Source organism: Tetrao urogallus (genome assembly GCF_951394365.1).
Source record: "Tetrao urogallus genome assembly, chromosome: 5".
NCBI classification, from domain to species: domain Eukaryota; kingdom Metazoa; phylum Chordata; class Aves; order Galliformes; family Phasianidae; genus Tetrao; species Tetrao urogallus.
This window is the reverse complement of record NC_136818.1, coordinates 35,776,718-35,796,771: the sequence shown is the minus strand read 5'-3', so window position 1 is coordinate 35,796,771 and position 20,054 is coordinate 35,776,718. Positions and strand designations below refer to the sequence as shown.

At 38.1% G+C, this 20,054-nt stretch overlaps 1 protein-coding gene across 1 annotated transcript in view; it reads right to left on the bottom strand.

Annotated features, from left to right (window-relative positions):
* Positions 1-20,054, bottom strand: part of GRID1 (glutamate ionotropic receptor delta type subunit 1) — a gene marked incomplete at both ends in the record, with an annotated part of 513,772 nt that overhangs the window by 299,388 nt on the left and 194,330 nt on the right. The window contains one exon of the mRNA XM_079535236.1: positions 2,048-2,332. Coding sequence (XP_079391362.1) covers positions 2,048-2,332 — 285 coding nt within the window. The remainder of the gene's footprint in view (positions 1-2,047; positions 2,333-20,054) is intronic.

Below are 20,054 nucleotides of genomic sequence, written 5' to 3'. Positions count from 1 at the left end.
CTGGCAAGACTCAATTGCCAAATGCTTCTTTATTGAAACTCCATCTTATGAAAAAGTCCTTCTGATGAAATTAATATAAAGTGGATATCCCATCCATGATGAATAGCAAAGGAAATAATACATGGACAGCTACAGTATACACAATGCTCTCCACTGATATGAACATACTACCTGTGGTAGTCTTTCGTTCCCTTTTATTGTTTGTTTTATGGGTTACAAGTCTATCTGTGATAAGTGGAAAAAGTGAATTGTGAATTTGATATCTGAATTTACAGATTACGAGAATTAAAGACTTCAGGATTTGGAACTGAGATGTTAACCCCTTGTCAAGAGCAAAGAAACACATGTATTATTGGAAAAAAAGGTAGTATAGTTCAGTAACCAGGTTTGCTACCACGGAAAATAGGTGACAGCAGTTTCTACACAGGATATCTGTGGTTTCATCAAGTCCAGGATTCTTTGGGGATGTAACTGCCTTCCCCTTTGAAGGTTTCTGAGTATAGCAGCCTAATTTCTTTCAGGCTTGCAAAGCAAAAGCTACAGATTAGAAGGGACAAAAGAACAGCAACTATGAAAATGATGCTTAAGGCATCCTTCTAAAAGCCCTTTTTTATTGAAAATTACCATTAGAATAATTTTAATTTCAAGCTTAATCCTCTGCTATATAGCAACATGGTCATCACTACTGGGATGTACTTACAGTGCTGGTTTTGTTTCCAGTGTTCACTAGTCAAAGATTGCATAGGACAGTAGATCAACAACAGCTTATTTGCTGGGCTCCTACATTTTTGAGTCAACTGATTACCTCTGTATAACTATCACAGCAACCTTCTCATGCTTAAAATAACTGTGTGTAATTAAAAGTATGCAGGAGCCTCAACTGATTTCCCACTTAAAATCATCACCATCACCTTCCATTTGGCTGTTGAATATGCAGTTAATGACAAAAGTCAACCTCTTGTGCAGCTTTCTTTTATTGCTGTTTTTAAACTATGAGTGGCCCAAATTAATAAGTATCTCATTGATTCACCCATGAAAAAGCTCCATTACATAGCAATAATGCAAATAAGAGCTATACTGCAATTGCTGAAGACTGTAAAAAATCTAAACTATACACAGAGATGCACATAAGATTATCTTTCCAACAGCAATCTAACCTCAATTTCCTTTTTTTTTTTATATTCTTTTCATACTAAGTCACCACACCAAAAATCACACACATCACAATGTAAACACGAAGTATTTGCAGGGTTTTAAAACGCTGAATAGAAAATTTATTGTCCCCATTACAGATGCCATGTCCTAAGATGAGAGTACTGAAAATACTCTAAGTTAATCATATGGAACAATGTTCCTACCAGTTGAGCAGGGTAAAATAAAAATAAAAAACTAGGCACATACTTCTCTTCACTCAAAGCTTGGCACAAACTGAGTTTTATATTTTTTCTTATTGCTTCTTTACACCCATCAAAGGGTATTAAATTTCCTTGTGCAGAGACTTCTTTTTGCTATGTTTCAGCACAAAGTAAAATTTTTGCTGAAGAAGGTGCATCAGACATAGTGAAAATGCTAACTCTAACTTTTGGGTTAATTCCAGGAAGCATAACGCTGTGAAAATTACTCCAAACATAGAAAAGAGGAAGCATGTGTGAAAAAAATATGGCAGTAGTTATTTTGAAAATTAATTCTTAAAGTGAATAGTACTCTGCTTTGACAGAAAGTGTTTTCAGGGAATGGGTAGAGGCCATGTTGAACTTCCCTACACAGCTATATGACCCTTGCCAATCAATGACAATGCTTTATTAATATTTTACTTCAAAGTGTGAGATAATTCAAACTTTGGCTTTCTTTGTAGCTGTTGCTAAGCAACTTTGCTGCTTGTCTGAGAATTAGTTTTCACTGCAATCTTTCCTTCAAACCAAAGACCTGTGTCACTTAAAACACTTTCCCTTCGCCAGCGAGGGGCCCAGCAAGTTCTATCCCCCCAACACTTATATTTCCTTTTCCTAGTTAAATTTAGCAGCGTCTGAAATCCTGTTTCACTCACCGTAATCGCTGTCATAAAAGACGATGAATTTCTGCCACCGCAGCTCAGTGACCAATTTCAGCATAACATCATTGAGGCGGACGGGCGGCCGGGCAGCCAGTGTGTACTCCTCCTCCTCCAGGCTGGGGTTGAGGTGGCAGGCGGTGCGTGGGGAGCCTCCCGTGTTGCGCTGCACAAAGAGATGTGGGATGTGCATGGCATCTGTCAGGGACTGCAGGGCGTTGGCCGAGGCGCAACCTGTGGATGTCACCAAGGCTAAGATCCCCAGGGTCATCAGGTCGCAGGCTGCAGAAGACAAAACATAAAGGTGGGTTAGAGCAGGCTCTGAAATTCCTTTGACTGACTTGCACACCAGGAAGGGGACGTGACAGGCTTTGCCCTTGCCATTAAGACAGAGTGGAAGAGATTTCTGTTACAGTATCAGCTGAAGCCTTTCAAAGATCATCCTGTATCTTTACAGTAGGCGACTTCAGTCTGTACAGATAAGATTAAGTTGGGGACAAATAACATTACTGCTGCCATTTCTTCATACCAAAGCCAATATAAATGGAGATGTGGCCCTTACTGCAGGGCAGAGGCAGGAACCAAACTCCATATCCTTACAACTCACTTCACTGCTTTCCCCTCTATGCTGCACGTGCTGTGAGTGGCCTTTGGATAACAAAGAGTAATTTTTGTTTCAAGGATTTGTTTTAAACAACAGAGTTTCAAAAGATTTTTAAATCGACGAAGAAACATTCACTGAGTGCCTCTCAGAAGCAACAACAGAAGTGCTCATTAGAAGGAAGGCAATTCAGGAATGACTAAACAATCATTAGTAACACTGTAGTTCCCTTTAGAAAAATCAGGGAAAGCATGTGCCACTGAAAAACAGATATAGATATTTGAGCCCGTTCACTTCCAAGAACGAAGCAAAACCAAGCTCAAAGCACAGCCTGGCAGGATGGGCAATGCCAGCAGCAGTGCCCCGCAGCCTGGGCCTACTCACACCCGGCTTGCTTTTCCTCAGGGTGAGCCTGACTTCAGCTGGGGCTGGAAAAGGTTTTCACCACAGCCCTCAGCTACAGCTCAGCAGCTACTCTGTCAGTGCTGTGGTACAGCATATCCCAGGAGCTCTCAGCAGCCACAAGCCTTCACGTAGGAGCCCAGTGCTTCTCACCACGTTCCTCCCTTGAAGAGGGCTGGGGGTTTGCTCAGGATTCAGCTCTCAGGGGGAAACAGACTGAGCACAAATAGGAAAATGAACAAAGGGTACTGGAAGGATTCTTTTGTCCTCCCTTTTCTAACGTTTTCATTTATATCTCCATGTTCAGAGGTCAAAAAGCCAAGGGAGAGGGAGAGTTTATGAATAATTAATAATAATTAGCTGTTAATTATCAATTAATATAGATTTTTATAAAGTCATGGTATTTGAATACATAAAACTGTGCCTAATTCAACCAATGGATCATTTCACCAAATATCTTCTTAGAGCGGAAAGAAAACAAATTTATTTCACATTGATATGAGATAATTGAGAAAAACATTTCATCTTCTCTATGAACAGTGTTCAACATGTATTCTAATGCAACAGAGAAAAACAAAACGCTTTCAAAATTATTTTTTGATGGTCTTTACAATAAACATGTCAGCTGCATTATCTAAATTTACTCTTTGTTAATTATAGTTATATGAATTTGTACTTTGTTTTTTCCTGAGAGCTGACCTGGTTTAGCAACAGGGAGGCATTACATTTGCCAAATGGGAGATCCAGGTTTGGGAACAGATTTGATTTCCCAGGCTCCTTGCCAGAGAAAACTGAACATGTCATACAGGTAATTTATTTAGTCACAGCAGGGGAGGGAACAAGAAACAGAGAAGTGAGAACAGAGGGAGAGAAGAGCAGAGCTGAGCTACGGACCCCTGTGGAGAGCACCAGCCACTGAGCTTTGCTGCACTAAGGGTGAGAAAAGCAAAGCCCCACAGATCTACGGAAGGAACAGTTTACTTGCACAAACAACACAGAAGAAGAGAAGAAATAAAGCCCTTTCTTGCAAGAGACTGCATTCAGAGAGTCACTTATTCATGGAATATAGAACCCATCATCAGTTGCATTACAAGAGAGATCTTCATTCCGAAGGTGGCAGTAATCAAAAGCTGCTCACTTACCAGCAGCGAAAAGACCTGTGGTACAACAGACCACAGCAAATGGTCCCCCATTTCTCTTGGCACAGACCAGAGCTGAACTATCTCAGCAGAGACTGCTTTGGTTGAGGAACTGTCACAGTGTTCTGCAGTTTGTGCCAATGGGTTAAAATGAAGAATTAGCCAATCAGCTTTTACATTGTGATATTTTGTCAATTGATTGTTTTCTGCCTGAAAGCATATGCTACACAGTAAGTGTTTTTTCCTCTTGCCTTTCTGTTTTCAGATAGTACTGCCAGCAATAAAAATTGGAATGACTAAGGAAAAAAGGTTTCATATTTTCTGAATCATTTTCTTTAGTCAAATTACAGAATGTGAAAGCAAACGTGTCATCACTTCAATAGAAGACTCGCATTATATAAAAATACGATGGATTCCAAGAAGTTTAACCTCCACAGTCTTCACTGAAGCTAAGAATAGGCCCTTAGCACATTTAGAAGAAAACTACTTTCTACATGAGTAGCACAGTGGGCAACAACTACAGAAGTATAATAGACTCTAATTCATTAACTCATTAACTCTCAAGACATCTTGCAATTGCTTAGCAATAGGATGTTCAAGGATTACATGATCTCAGAAGAAAACTGCTGATTTCTCATGTCATTCTGTGGCAAGAGAAAAGATGTGTAATTTTGTTTTACCTCATACTAGCTATTGATATAGGTTTGTTCAGCAATAGGGATTCCTACATTAGATTGCGAATCAATTTACTACATTAGCAAGAGAAATCGTTAAGTGATAGCTCTAAAACTTTCCGTTTCAACTTTAGTGTGTGAATAGCCTTGTTTTCCTCAATAATTTTGCACTGCGGACATAATGGAACACTTTTATCTTTTGCCTCAATGATTTTGCCTCACAAGAATCACCGGTAGAATGTCACCATAGAATACCTTAATCTTTTGCCTCAAAAGGCACAAGGACATTTTCTTTAGATTCCACATACACTGTTTTAAAAAGTTGCACACTATGGCCTAATGAGCAGCGGAAATTTTCCAAAGGCCTCAGTGATGAAACTGATAGTGAAAAATGCAGAAGTAGGTGGGCACTTGACCACCCCAGACAGCACTGAGCAAGCCCAAAGAGACATTAGCATATATTTATGAGTCCTTGGAAAGGAATGAATATGTATGCCAATGCACTGCATATACACGTCTTAATAAAATGTACAGTGTGAACTCTCAGACAGTGCACTTCCTTGTCAAGTCACTGGTATGCATTGCAAGGAACAAAACAGTGCTGCTTTCTAACAGCACATTGTAGATAGAGGGTTTTCTTCCCGGGTTTTGGATGACACTACAGATTCTGAGCAACCATTCAGCAACACTCAGCATGTGACTGAGTAGATCTATAGTTACGTACCTCGGCTATCATTTCACAAGTGCCTCAATGGGACTTCAACTTCTTGTACATAAATTGCACAAATCCCATCTTTATTTCCTTAAAGCTGAACAGAAGTTTGAAGCACTGTGGTTCACACAAGTTTATTAGCATAAGGGAGAGAGGAATCCAAATGCACTGATTTTTAGTCATTTTTTTTTATTACTAGAGATGTACCACACTTTCACCTAGCAAAGATACTTTCATATTTATCTACCCTGAAGTTAATAGTCTGAAGTTTCAAGAAATAAAGAAATAATGACTTTTAATTTGAGTTCTACAGATAAAAGAGACAGTGTTTTGGCAAACTTGTCTCCAGATTGCAGTGCTATATGAATAGCAATAGTTATTAGTTTCCTGTATTGAATGCTTTCATCACTGTCAGGATGCAATTTAAGAGGATACCACCATCCCACAAACCATACTGTAAGAAATTTACATGGTAACCTGGTGAAAACACGATCACTACATTTAAACCATTTGAGTTGATTAAACTATTTAATGGCGCTATTGGTCAATGTTCTAACAGTATATAATCTCTCAAGCTTATACTTGATTTGTTTCCTAAATTATTAATTAATACAGTTTTTAATCATCTCAGTGAAGTATCTCTGCTAACCTGCTCTTTTGAAGCCCACTTTCAGAAACTCCTTTTTTCACACCTGCTTGACATTTTTTGTCTTAAATTGCTATTTCTATTACTGAGGAATGGATGAATTCTTTATCTACTAGATTGTTGTTTGTTTATTAACATCTGCCTTCTTTGTAGTCAGCATCTTTTTTCCAGATTTTGTCAGATGTTATCTTTGTCATGATATTGGCAGAAGTAACGGGTTGATATTTTTGGGGTTGATATTTTTTTACACCCATTTCTCTAATTTGATTCTAATATCATAGTGATATATAGTAATTTTTTTCCTCATTTGTTGAGTGCATCTCTAACTCTAAATATATTCCATTAAGATCACAAGTGAGACTGGAAGAGCAGCTATGATTTTTCATACTGCATCTTATCCCCACTGCCTTTTTCAACACGTGGAATTCTTCATGGCATATGAGATAATGCCATAATTCTGATTTGCTACAACTACATTTAAGATTTTACTGTTCCTCTATCACCATCCTATCTCTGAAGACATATGAACAAACTGTAAAGTTTGGCATCAGCTTTATAAGGGTATTTGCATTAAGGGCTTTAGCTCAAATCCCCCTGTAATTGAATCCCTCTTTCACTCTGCATGGAATCAAAATGCTCCAAGAGAAACTGCTATCCTGCTCCTGGTGACATGACAGTATGGTTATCTTTCAGTCCCCTTTTCCTTTGTTTCCACACAGTTATCAACAGTCCAGCTGCCACTGATTTCTGTTCTACTAAGACATCCTCCTACTGACATTCACACTGCCTTTTCCAGCTTCTACGCCCTGACATCTTTCACTTCTGTGTATCACTAGAGCAGGTCCTGACCACTTTGGACACCATTAGATAAATACTCCCTTATTTTTTTTCCTTAAATTATTCTCATCTTTTCCAGTTTGACTAGCCCTTAGGAGCTCATTACTGCACAGCAAATGGAGTATAATTCTAACCAAACAACTACTTGTGTTTTAAACAATTTCACTGCTTGAAAACCGAGACGTTACTGCTTTTTTTTTTTTTTTTTTTGGCTTAGAAAGATCCTCAAACAAAGGATGAGAACATCAATCAGACACAGGACACAGCAAAGGAATGGAAATCCAGTCATGCTGCAAACACCTGGTATTTTTGGTGGAGTACTCTGCCATGAAATGATTAACAAAGTTGGCACTTAAGTGTTTTTAATTAAGTTTCAAAGCTACCATCCTGCTGGGATGAAGGACTTTACATTTCCCTTAGTACTATCGTCTCTGTCACCCTGGATGTGAAAAGTCATTTTTCTTGTAGTTTATCTTTGAAAACCAGGAGGAATAAAAATAATTTTATTATTAAAAGCATCAAATTCAAGGGAACATATGAAATTCTGGGAAAAGTATATTTTGGGATACTAAATCCTAGTATTTCATGGGATTATTATCAATTTATGTAATTTATTCTGCTGCAAATCTAACCAAGTAGTCCAGCTAGCAAAATATCACGTGTCACACATAATTAGCTGTTGTATTGCTTGTGCATGGAAAATTTAATCACCAATTTGATTCATTAGTCAATTTATAAACAAACAGATGCACTTAAAGTTTTGAGTAAAACACTGGTATAGTGAAGAATCGGGAGATAAAAATACATCAGATCAGGAAGGCGATAAGCTGTATCTTTAATCAAGACGTTAAGTGTGCAGGAAACTCATTCATGGAGGTATTTTTAACTTAGATGGAAAAGGTCTTTCTGGGAGCACTGAGATGAGATAAAAAGGATGACAGTAGGAGGAAAAAGACTGCAGTCCTCCCAGCAGGTGTTTAAAACAAGACAGATGATGACAGTTTCTTCACAAAAAAAAAAAAAAAAAACAACACTAAACAGGGAAGCATTTTCATGCATATATAAACAAAAAAACCCAACTGATTCTGAAGTAGTACATGAGAAACTTATACAGTCCAGAGCAAAGATCTACAGCAAATGCAGTCCTGCAGGAAAGAGGCAAGACTATTAACTATTTACATTTTAATTCTCTTCAAGCCTTAACAGGTATTTAAGATTTAAATGCCTTTGTGCAAATTCACTCAATCAGGCACACAAAATCATAGAATAACCTTATTAGTACCACTAAAGATGCTTCTATTGAATGTGTTGATCTACAAAAAAAAAGATTAACTCATACTACTGATGAATTGAGGACAATATCAAAATCAGCTATGTAAGCACTCAACCTGATGACTCACTAAATCGGGTTTCCAAAGGAATGTGTTCTTCCTTAATTCATGTTTGATGGCGTCTGGTTACTCTTCAGCTTCTTTCATTAATTGAGGAAGGCAATTTATAATAAATTTACATTATTAGCACTTAATGCATGTCATTTTATGCAATTCCTCTTTCTTTGGATACTCAGCAGTAAGAATCTATTTCTTTCTCTCATTTTTTATGGGCTTTTGCTTCTCTGTACATTCTACATTTACAGTATACCTCCCCCTTTTCAAATAACTAAGATTTTATTCTAAAAACCCACATGAAGCTATAGTTACTTGTCACAACAGAATAACTGTTAAAAGAGAGAACAATGTAACAAATGTCAGAAGTAAAAATACTTTATGTAGCACTTTTATTACTGCATCTCTTCACATGCAGTGAAGTTGAACATTTCTCACTCCACCACCTTCTACAGATCTTCAATTCAAACAAAATGCACCTTAAAACAAGAAAGCAAATTTAAAATTACTCATGGTTTAACCAAAACCAACCAAAACTCCTATTTAGCCCAAATTAGACCGTGGGGCTTTGGATACTGCATTTTAAGAAAAATAAATCTTCCCTCTCATTCATTTAAGCAGCTGTTCTTCTATATTTGAGACAAGTACCCAGGCACTCCCGACATGATTATATTGGAAGCTACAGGAAAGTCTAACGTAGCCTCATCAAAGATCCTGATGTAAATCATGTTCCTGATGTAAATCATGTTGGTCAGATAGATAAGCTTGCTAGACTTCACAAAAACTTGACACAGATACTAAAAATAAATGAACTATATACTCAACACAGAAGTAGAGCAAACTCTTATTTTTGCCCCCTCCAAATCCATGCTGTCAGAGCCCAGCATCAAGCAAACATCCTTTCAGCATTCTTTTCTTAAAGCTGATTGAGAAGAGTTTACAGGAATTCAGTGCATGGTTCTCTCCATCTCCAAGCAGCCAAGCACATTTTCTCCTGCGAGCTCACGATCTCAGGAACAGCTCCAAAACCTGACATGCCACATTGCCAAAGCTTCCCCAGACAAGACACTGAAATTTTCTCAAGTGCAAATATATGTGATGTAATGTCCTTCACAAGCGATTGACAACAGCAATAAAACCGGGCACCATAGTCCAAAATCATGGACTTGCATGGGCTTACTGAAGCAAAAAGATGTATTTTGTGAAACTGAACATATAGTATCATCATTAGCATCTGTGTGTGGACGAGACGCCAACAGAGAGGAACAGGCAGCCACTAACCCCAGTGCAGATGAGAAAAGATCACTGACAAAGTCTTGTAAGCTCATATCTTTGCCTTCAGTGCCTTGAATGAAACTACAGAGGAAATAGTATCTACCAGCACTGAAATTTTCATTGTGAGACCTCCATTTTTTTGCTACTTACTCTCCTAATAACTACCAACTAAAACAATTCCACTAGATAACACACTGAAGAAAAAAAAATTACCACTTAACCTGTTTCTGATTTTTTTTTATCTAAGATGAGAAATTTAGGTGTTTTTCATAGCAACTGAATCTTAGCAACAAGAATGGTAAGTCAGTTGAAGAATATATCTTTTTTTTTTTTTTTTTTTTTTTTCCCTCTTACAACAATCTATTATAAATTGCATGGGTATATCCAGCCCTATAGCTGAATACTTAGGTTTCAACTTTAGGAAAAATTCTCAGCAGGCCAGCTCACATCACTAAGTGATCAAAAAACCCAGACATGCATCACTGCTTACATTCTCTAAGATAATGCTGATTATTTCAGAAGGCCAGCAGCTATAAGGAAAGGATCAAGAAAAACAGTACACGTATACATTTCTGTGCATGCTAAGTGCACATGTAGTCAGCATATCAAAATATCTCCAATAAAGCAATATATAAAAACCACATCTAAGCAGTAAAGGAAAGCAAGAGATTTAGACATGTTTACAAAAAAAATTCAGAAATAGTGTTATTTGATAGCTGCTCTGTTTTACTGAAATTCAAGCATTCAGCAGAGTAAACAAAAGAAAGCATGAGGGGAAGAAAAAAGAGTTTATATACATATTGCTTCTCCAAATTCCAACCCAGCCACCCCACTCCCCCAAAGCAAGAACTGCTTGCTGTTCCTCACAGAACCAAAAGGAACGTTGGCAGTACAACCTTACTTGTGCTGCTTTGGCAATACGGGAAGCAATATTTTAAAAAAGCTTGCCTACAACTATATGCTTTACTGATATGTTGCAGGCCCATTCTTAGAATCACAGAATGGCCTGGGTTGATCATCTGGTTTCAACCCCCCTGCTATGTGCAGGGTCACCAACCAGCAGACCAGGCTGCCCAGAGCCACATCCAGCCTGGCCTTGAATGCCTCCAGGGATGGGGCATCCACAACCTCCTTGGGCAGCCTGTTCCAGAGCCTCACCACCTTCTGTGTGAAAAACTTCCTCCTAATATCTAACCCAAACCTCTCCTGTCTCAGTTTAAAACCATTCCCCCTTGTCCCATCCTATTTTGATATATTAAATGTGATTTCTTTGGAAAAGATCCTTAGGATGTGGCTCAAGCAATAGCAAGCAGCTACTCTGCATTAACCAGGCAATGCTCTCAGCATATATAAGCCACCAGAGCTCCCTGACATTACCAGGACTGTCCTTTACCTCTGAATATCAGTCATGCCTTGTTTCCTCTTTTATCTCCGTGTTTCAGCGTTTTCAGTAAACAGTTATTGCTGGCTTGTACATACAAGGAAAGATCACCCACTTTCAGCGTGACAGCTAAAAAATGCTTTTGTTTTATTGGAAGTATTTACTCACAAAATTGCGTAATTCCTTTCCCTAGAATGCACATTGACTGCAGCAATTGGAGGCTTAAAATAATTTCCCTGGAAAAGCAAACCAAACCAATTTCAAAGCACAACACCATTTTTTGGTATCACTATCAGCCTGATAAAACACTAGCTGCCATCCACGAGAAGTTAACAAGGGGGGGGCAGGAAGAGGAGTTATCTAGACCAGCCTCCTGTTGGCTTTTACGCAGTTAAAAATAAGATTCAAAGTGGTGAACAACATGCCATAAAGAAGAAATACAGTTACCAGAACTAAAGTTGTGGCTTTCATTTAGCTTATGGGAGCATGTTAATAGCTCTCTTCAGTCTTTAATAATCTAGAATAAAACATGAAAGTCCCTTCATAACAAGTACAGAAGTAAAGCTGGTCTATGGGCAAAGCAGCTCAGCTTCCATACAACTGAGTGATGCCACCAAGTGGTGAACAAATGCACCAGTTGTTTTCCAAATTTTTTTGTTTGTTTGTTTAATCTTCACTGAAAACATGACTTTGTGTGCAGAATAGATGCCAGCATGAAGTCAGAACAGGGCATATGTTACTGCTAAAAGTGCACTGAGAGTACATAGTGAAAGATAATTGATGGCTTTGTTTTACAAAAGACAGATCTGATACTGCTCTCTGACTCCTCCAAAGAAGGTAAGAATCTCAGAGTAAAGCAGCTTTATAGCCAATAATCTACTTTATAGCTGAATTTTGCTTGCCTTTGCACTCGAGTGGATTTGGAAGACTGAGCCAGTAAAGATTGCATCATGTAAAAAAAAAAAAAATTTTTTTTTTTTTTTTTTTTAGACAGCAATTTAGAAGTACGAGTCAAGACATGAATCACCCATTTAAATATTTTGTAGATTTTATTAAATTTTACTAAAAAAAAAAAAATCAACTGAGCGGTACCAGATACAAAGTCTCCAAAATAAGGTGGCCCTGCACTCTCCTCAAAAAAATGTAATTCCATTAGTAATGTTTTTCTCCCAGAATTGCAGCTTAACATGAAGTTTGAAATTGAATAAGCATTTCTGGAAATTTTAAATGGAGCATGGTTTTACAGAGCTGCACATTAGTCACAATGGCATCAATACTATTCTAAATCACCAGGTCGAACTGAGCAGCTTTGACTCCTTTTTTCTCTCCTTCTACATTAGTTCAAGGTAGAATTAACTACAAACCATCTCAGTTATTTGAGGGGGGCACACAACTGTGTTTTTTTCCTGAATAGCACAGATTTTCACTTCCACTCCCCCTGCAAGTTCTTCAATAACTGTTTTCTTTTGCCTTTCAGCACAGACTAAACTCCATTTTCTCACCCTCTGCTTCTTTCACCTGCTTCTCATTACAGATCATAACGCTATACAAGTATTTTTTCCCACCTTCATTAGCATTCAGCAGGGATGCCCGCCTCTGCTGCCTCCTTAGGGGCTGTTCTGCATGTACACGCCGAGTATTATTTTAACGTCAGCGTGGCTCAGGCTCAGTTCCGGCATGCACAAAAGGAAAACACTCTACTGCCATTTAGAAAAAGCAGCCAAACGTGGCGGTTTCAGACAAGCTGATAAAACCTCTGAGTTCCTGGTAGTGAGAAACTCATTTGGATTCTGAGCAGTATTGACAAGCAAAGGAACACGTTAGCCCTGCTTGCCCGTCTAATTAGCAGCAAATGATACATATGCACAAAAAGTGCTGAGAGAAACTTCGATTTTTTTTTTTCTTTTTTCTTTTTTTTTTTTTTTTTTTGCATTCTCCCTCCCATTAAATTGTTCTTCTTTGTATCCTGCCTTATACTGAAAGCAGCAAGGGAAGGCAAACCAGTCTGAGCATCGCAACATTACTCCCAAGCAAACTGTAAAAGATTTCTCCATCCCCTCGTTGCCCTGGCACACTGTGCACGTGCTGCTCAATGCACGCTCCTATTCCCTGAGACAAATCCAAGCAAAACAAAACAGTGACGTGTGATCCCATCTCCATAACCCATTTGGCATCGTGCTTCAGGAAAACGCCTACATCAAACTACTGCAAACATCACAAGGCAGCATTTCACTTCCTTTGACATAAACTTTACGCAGAGACTCAGAATTAAGCATCTAGGCATGTACAATACTATCAGAGCTGCTGTGCTATGAGAGAAAGTAAGTGTCACAAGTCAATAAATTCAGAAAAGCTACAGTCACTTCCACGCACAGCCAAGCAGGCTCCTTACACCACAGGGCAGCCCAAGGAATCCATGCTCTGAAAATGTATCCTTATCATCCTGTTTCTGATGTTTTTCCCCCAGACAGGTGTTAGGTCTACCAGCAAAATGACAGGGCCATTACATAAGCCATAGAGACACCAGGAAGCAATTTGTGTAGCTGGGGAAGCGTACTCATAGTGAGGGAGCCAAGTGCAGCAAACAACATATATTTATTTGTGCCAACTGCTGAAAGACTTGTAGTGTTTATAGGTCTAGCTGTGAGTCAGTACTTATTTATAGCATATATTTATTGACAGAATTTAGTAGCTGATTTATTGAGAAATCTCTGCAATATACCAAATCCTTACAATTGCATCCAAAGATTATGCAAATTTTCCAAGCCTAGCAACAGTCTAAAGCTACTATTTCAGTATATAAAGTCAACTTTAAAAGGAACACTTTTTTCTTTCCTTATCCATGAAACACATAATGAATGGCAAAATCATTTTTGCTCGATATTCAGAAAAAGATCCACTCCTCACTCAGCATCAGTATTTCCTACATAGAGAAAACAAAACAGAAACAAATAGAATAAAAACCACTTTGCCACTTTCAAATCCCTATGGCCATCCAGAACTACAAAACGGGTGGCAATCCAGTTTGCCTTTTAGTAGTTGCCCAAGAGTAATTTCAAGTGCCGCTCATGACTTTATGACATCTAACAGAACTGTGTTAAATCATTTGAGCAGCAGTCTGAATTTCCCTCTTTCCCTCAGCTCCGCCATGTGCCAAATCAGGGAAAAACATCAAAACCTACACAATTTCAAGAGATCTCATCTAAATACATGAAATGAGCCAGTTGTTCAAACATATTTAACACCTGATAGCTCTCGCTACAGAGCTTAGGACAGATTTTCAAAACATCTCAACATTTATGCACCTATTGCCCAGAGGCTGCTTGAAGATTAGGCCACTTCCTTGGAAACTTAAATGAGACCTGATCTCTCAAATTTTTGTCTGTACACTTTGATTTAAAAAAAAGAAAAAGAAAAAAGAAAAAAGAAAATATCTCCATCTCTGTAAGCTAGCAGACTTATATGACACTGTGTACCAACACACATCAGCACAGAAGCAGAATATTTCTTTAATATCACATTATACAAATTTGTTTTAAAATTTTCCTAATAATATCTTGCACCTATTCTTTTTTGTAGTTATGAGAATCACTTTAGGGAAGACACCATCTTAAAACTAGTAAGTTTTCCTGAAGACACACAGGTTTGGTAGAGGTGAATGCCTTTCCAACACAGTGGAAAGCTCAAAGAAAACCAGCTTGAAAGGCAAATCAAGAGTAATCTAGAAGTGATCAAGCCATACTCTCTACTAGAAGAATCATAGAATCATTAAGGTTGGAAACAACCTCCTCATCTAGTCCAACCCCAACCCATCCCATCATGCCTACTAATCATGTTCCTCTGTGCCACATCTACATGTTTCTTGAACAGCTCCAGGGACAGGGACTCTGTACCACCTACCTGGGCATACAGTTCCAACACGCTGCCAATTCTTTCAAAGAATTTGTTCCTAATACCCAACCTAAACCTCCCCTGGCACAACCTGAGGGCATTATCTCTCATCTTATCACTGTTACCTGGGCGAAGAAGCTGATCCCCAGCTCAAAATAACTTCCTTTCAGGGAGCTGTAGAAAGCAATAGGGTTTCATTCTTTTCCAGAGTAAACAGTTCCTGAAGAACTGGAGCACTGCAATGACTGCATGTTTTTAAGAAGCTTTACTTCTCCATTGTTCATCTACTGACTGGGTTCTGGAAACTCACAGAAATATATTCAAAGCACTCAAATCACAACTGCAAAGGAGTCTGTTAATGTAATTCAAGTTTCTTGATGTTCTATGCATGGAATTTTTTTTTTAATACATAAACCTTACAATTACCTGCTAACGTGGGCCCGAAATAGAAAACAGGTACATTAAATTCATATTGAAAAAAATAATCAGCTTTATAGAGGATTTCATTGAACAAAAATAAATACATATAAATATTGTATTTCAGTAGTCTCCTATGCTTCCCCAGATGGGATGCATCACCAATCAGTCCACCTGAACTTCACTTCAAGCTTTCTTAGAATGAAGTTGAAGGAGGAACAAACAGAGAGGGCAATCTTACGCACAGATTAGTCAGGTTGCTATGGATAAAGTATCATGCTAACAATTAAAATGTTTTAATAATAAGACAATTGATGATCCCATTGTTCTGAAGTACGGGAACTTTCAAAGACGTACAATTAATTACAAAGCTTACATCTGTCATTAAATTGAGACAAATAAGATATGTCACGTATATGAAACTAATTATTTATTTAATAGAAAGACTACAGGCTGCACAGTGGAAGAAAGATCCAGAAAGTGAATATGTCAATATATTCAAGCCTAAATTGACTAATCCAGAAGATCTACTATTAAAAGGCCTTAGCTTCCACTGAAAGAGTCTGTTTCATTTCCAGGCTCCTTCAACTTCATCTGATTTTGGTAACTCCATAACACAAAATTATAAAATTGAATAATAGAGGATAATTGAGCCCCATGACATCCACACATAAATGCAACAACACTTCTAATTAGGCACTGCTTAGGGTACGTTACCAATAAATCTTAACTGTTGTTAGATTTGCATTCATTAAGCCTCATTAAAAAAAAACTCCAGGTAACTTTTAGTCACACCCTAAAACCAAACTAACTTTCCCCTGTTATCCTATTGTATGGTTAGTATAAATTGCATGTAACACAAAGTGAGCTTCCACTGCTCTGCAGCAAGAGGAACAGACCCTAAGAAGTAAACACAGAACCTGAGACACTACCATGATGGGACAATGAACAATCAGTATGGAATTCCAATATCACACTTTCCTCAGTCTGTTTCTTCAGGGTGTTAAAACATCATTAGATATTACTTACATGAAGAACTGAATTCTTAAACATAGATAAAAGGAAAATACTTAAACTTATATGTTAGGTCTTATGCCAAAGAAGTCAGTGCCAAATAACAGCTCCCTTCCTGGACATGCAAAGAGATCAGTTTAAGAGAAGATGCACTTCAAATACAGAAGCAGATAGAGCGGGTCAGAGAATGGTTGTGCATTTAAATATCAATTCTCTTCTTAAATGTTAAAACATAATGAATGATTTATTAGAAAAGTGAATTTGAACACAGAGATACCACTACAACTGAGAAGTTTCATTTATTCATATGAACCAGCTTCTCACTCAAGGCTTTAATTACATCTGTGCATTAATTATTGGGTCATACAGATTTGCCAAGACTACACGTTAAAGCCATGTGCTCAAGTCATAGGCCAGGAGAAAAAGGTTTGGAAGCCAAATGTTGAAAAGCTGCAGCAGCTGCAGCTGCAGCCCTCCTGCACTTCCCCAACTGTCTGGGATGTCTGTGGTGAGAGAAGCACCTCCATTCTTGGACTAATACAAATCAAGTTAGGGTAAGATGCCACAGACAAAAAGTATCAGCAACTATGTTATTCTTCCCTATTAGGCAAGGTTTGCTTTTGTTGGTTTGTTTTTTGTTTTGTTTTGTTTTGTTTTTGTTTTTGTATGTGTATGTTTGTTTGTTTGTTTTTCAGTTATTGCTGCAAGATTGCTATGCTTGTTTTGATATTTTTTCTCTTTTATTATACATGATCTTTATAAAACCACATCCCACGCAGGATTAGTTAAAAAGCACAAGCTATATAAACAAGCTAAACTGCTGCTGCTTTTTCCCTTTCTTATTTCCTAACAATTATTGAGTTGGCCATCATACAATAAGTTGACTGCAGTACTCAGGCCTGGTGGCACTTCCTCCTCTGGGATCTCATGTATCTGATTTCTAATAACCTCAACAACTAGTGCTGCGGGTTTCTAAATTTTCCAGAGGCTGTCCAGAAGTGAGCAATTGCCTTTCTGAGGTTAGTTCTCCAGACAAACCATCAAAGTGTACTTTCTGCAAGCTCAGACATAGCTCAGTTTTGCATACTAGTGGTTACTATTAGATACCGAAGCTCTCCAATTCACTTAAGGTAACTTTTTCTTCGGGGTCCAAGATCCAGACCAGCCTATAAATTTTCGTTCAAGGAGGTTGACGGTTAAATCTGTGACATCACTTTTGAAGTTGTTCCTGACACAGCCCTTTAGCTAGTATAAGAAATTTTATAAAAATAGTAACAAGCATCTCAGTTTTCAGTCTCTTCAACACATCACCTTCATCTCAGTCTTTATTCTTTCAGATGTATGTGATATCTTCAGACTGAAGATTTGCCTTTCCCCCTTTTCTTTCCCTCTGTTTACTGCCTGAACCATAGAATCACTTCCCACAAGTAATCTTTCCTCTCTCCTTCCTTAAAATGAGTGCTGAGAAAAATTGCTCTTATAATTCATAGTCAGCTTTGTGAGGAAACCTTCGGTCATCAGCTGATTGAAGACCTCACTAAGAACACAACTTCCTGCCTTAATTGCAGTTTGATATTTATTAAACGGATTTTTTTTCCTTAACAATAACCAACCCTTCCTCCAAGAGCCTTCCGCAATCATAGAACTTCTGTGGATCTTTCCATTGCTTCTTTATACTATCACATAAAAATCTGTCAAAAGTAGAAGACAAAAGGAAAGCAGAACAGACATTTTTGAAGTGGATTTTTTCATCTGCTGAATGTATGCTTCTGCACAGAGATTGCGATCATAGAAATCATACGCTGTAAATAAACCAATTGTGCAGAAAGTTTCAAAAACAATGATTCACAAATCACAGAGCTTTTTCCATAAGAATTTCAAAGCAAAGCAGATGCGTTTTCCCCATAAGGTAAATCATTTACTACTGCAGAGTTCCATCACCTTCAGGAAAGTGCTACACTTTGTTTTCCCACTTTCCTTTCTCTCTTATCAAGTACATGTGCAAGTACATCTCTTGGTTTTTGGAAAATAAAATTGAAAGTTTTATACTGGTTACACAGCCAGAAATTTCTCTCTCTCATACCAGATTCAGATTCTCCTCATCACAGACCTGAATCACCAAGATAGGCTTGCACATTAGCAGCATACCTGAAGGCCTTAGATTTTTAATTACTAATATTATTTATTAAAAGCCTTACTATTGTCACAGTTAACTCACCTCTTAAATGATATTTGTAAGCCAAGATTGGACAACTGAATTTTTTGCAAGGTCTATCTAGTAGTGCCTTGGCTTACAAAGTTCCTGACATGCTGACAGAAAGAAAGGCTCTTCAGCAGTGCAAGTGCACACTTGTGCTGAAAGGTACTTCAGCTTGCACGTACTTACACACAGACTACAAACCCTCTACAACCAGTTCTGTAGTTCCAGTCTTCAGCATTTTTTGTAACATTTATTACATGTACGTGACTCCAAAAGTAATACCTCTTATTTACTTCCATAAAAATTACAACAGAGCACAATAAAAATAGCACAATAGCACTTTTTCATAGGGCAAACTCTCAGCTACAAAGCAATAGTTTTCAACAAAGTTGTCCCCATTGGTATGTGCATTTGTGCACCACCCAGCGCCTCACTGTGCTCACATCCACTGCTTGGTCTCCATAAACATTCAGAAAGTATTGATGAATGTTAACAAGTACCATTTTCTCTGCATGGAGGAATTCAGTTCCACAGCTTAGCTTCAAACACAGTTCCATACCAGATGCCATTTTGTCAGACTGCCCACTCTGTTGCCCTGCCATCACACAGCAACAAAATGTAATGAAATATTAGTGGGAGGTATCCTCTACTAGTGCCATGCCACCAACACCTGCCTCTGATTTCTTGGGTCAACATAATAAAGCAGGAGGCATTACTTTTGGGGCAGTCCTCAGACACACAGTGCTATGAATTGCTTGTGTTTAGGACCTGATTCATCTGAATAAGTGACTCTTTTGAAAGCAAATGGTATTTATTCCCTCACTGTGCTGAAACTATTTTATGCAACCAAGAAAAACTACCTCCCGGATATGCCGTGTCAGCTGATTTTTCAGAGAGGCCTTTTGTCGGAGTGGCTCTCCATTTTTACATGATAAGCATATTTTGATATAGTTCAAATCTGTATCTTGAGATTGCCTGTCTGGCAATGACCTTGTACATTTTATTACATTCTAAAATTCCACGGGGATCAGTCTTATTTTACGCATATATTTAGACTGATGTGTGTTTCCCTGTTTTACAGGAGAAAAGTGATTTTTTCTACTGATAACAGGGTATCTTATCTGTACAACCCAAATCATAATATATTTTTCTCAACCATAGCACCAATGGAGGATGTTAACAAGGCTATTCTAGCTCAAAGCAAGCTTAAAGTTTGGAAGAAATCTATCCCCCTCTTGCATGCTTTACATCTTACATCTAGATTTACCAGACACAGCCCAAATACCAAGATGACCAAGGACAACACCTGCTGTAAGGTTACATTGCTGCCTCTGTTCTTCAGCTTAGTGGCTACGACAGAGCATGGCAAAATGCTAAAATGGGCAGCTTGACCGGATCATGACAGCAGAAGAGCAATCTTCAGTTGTATT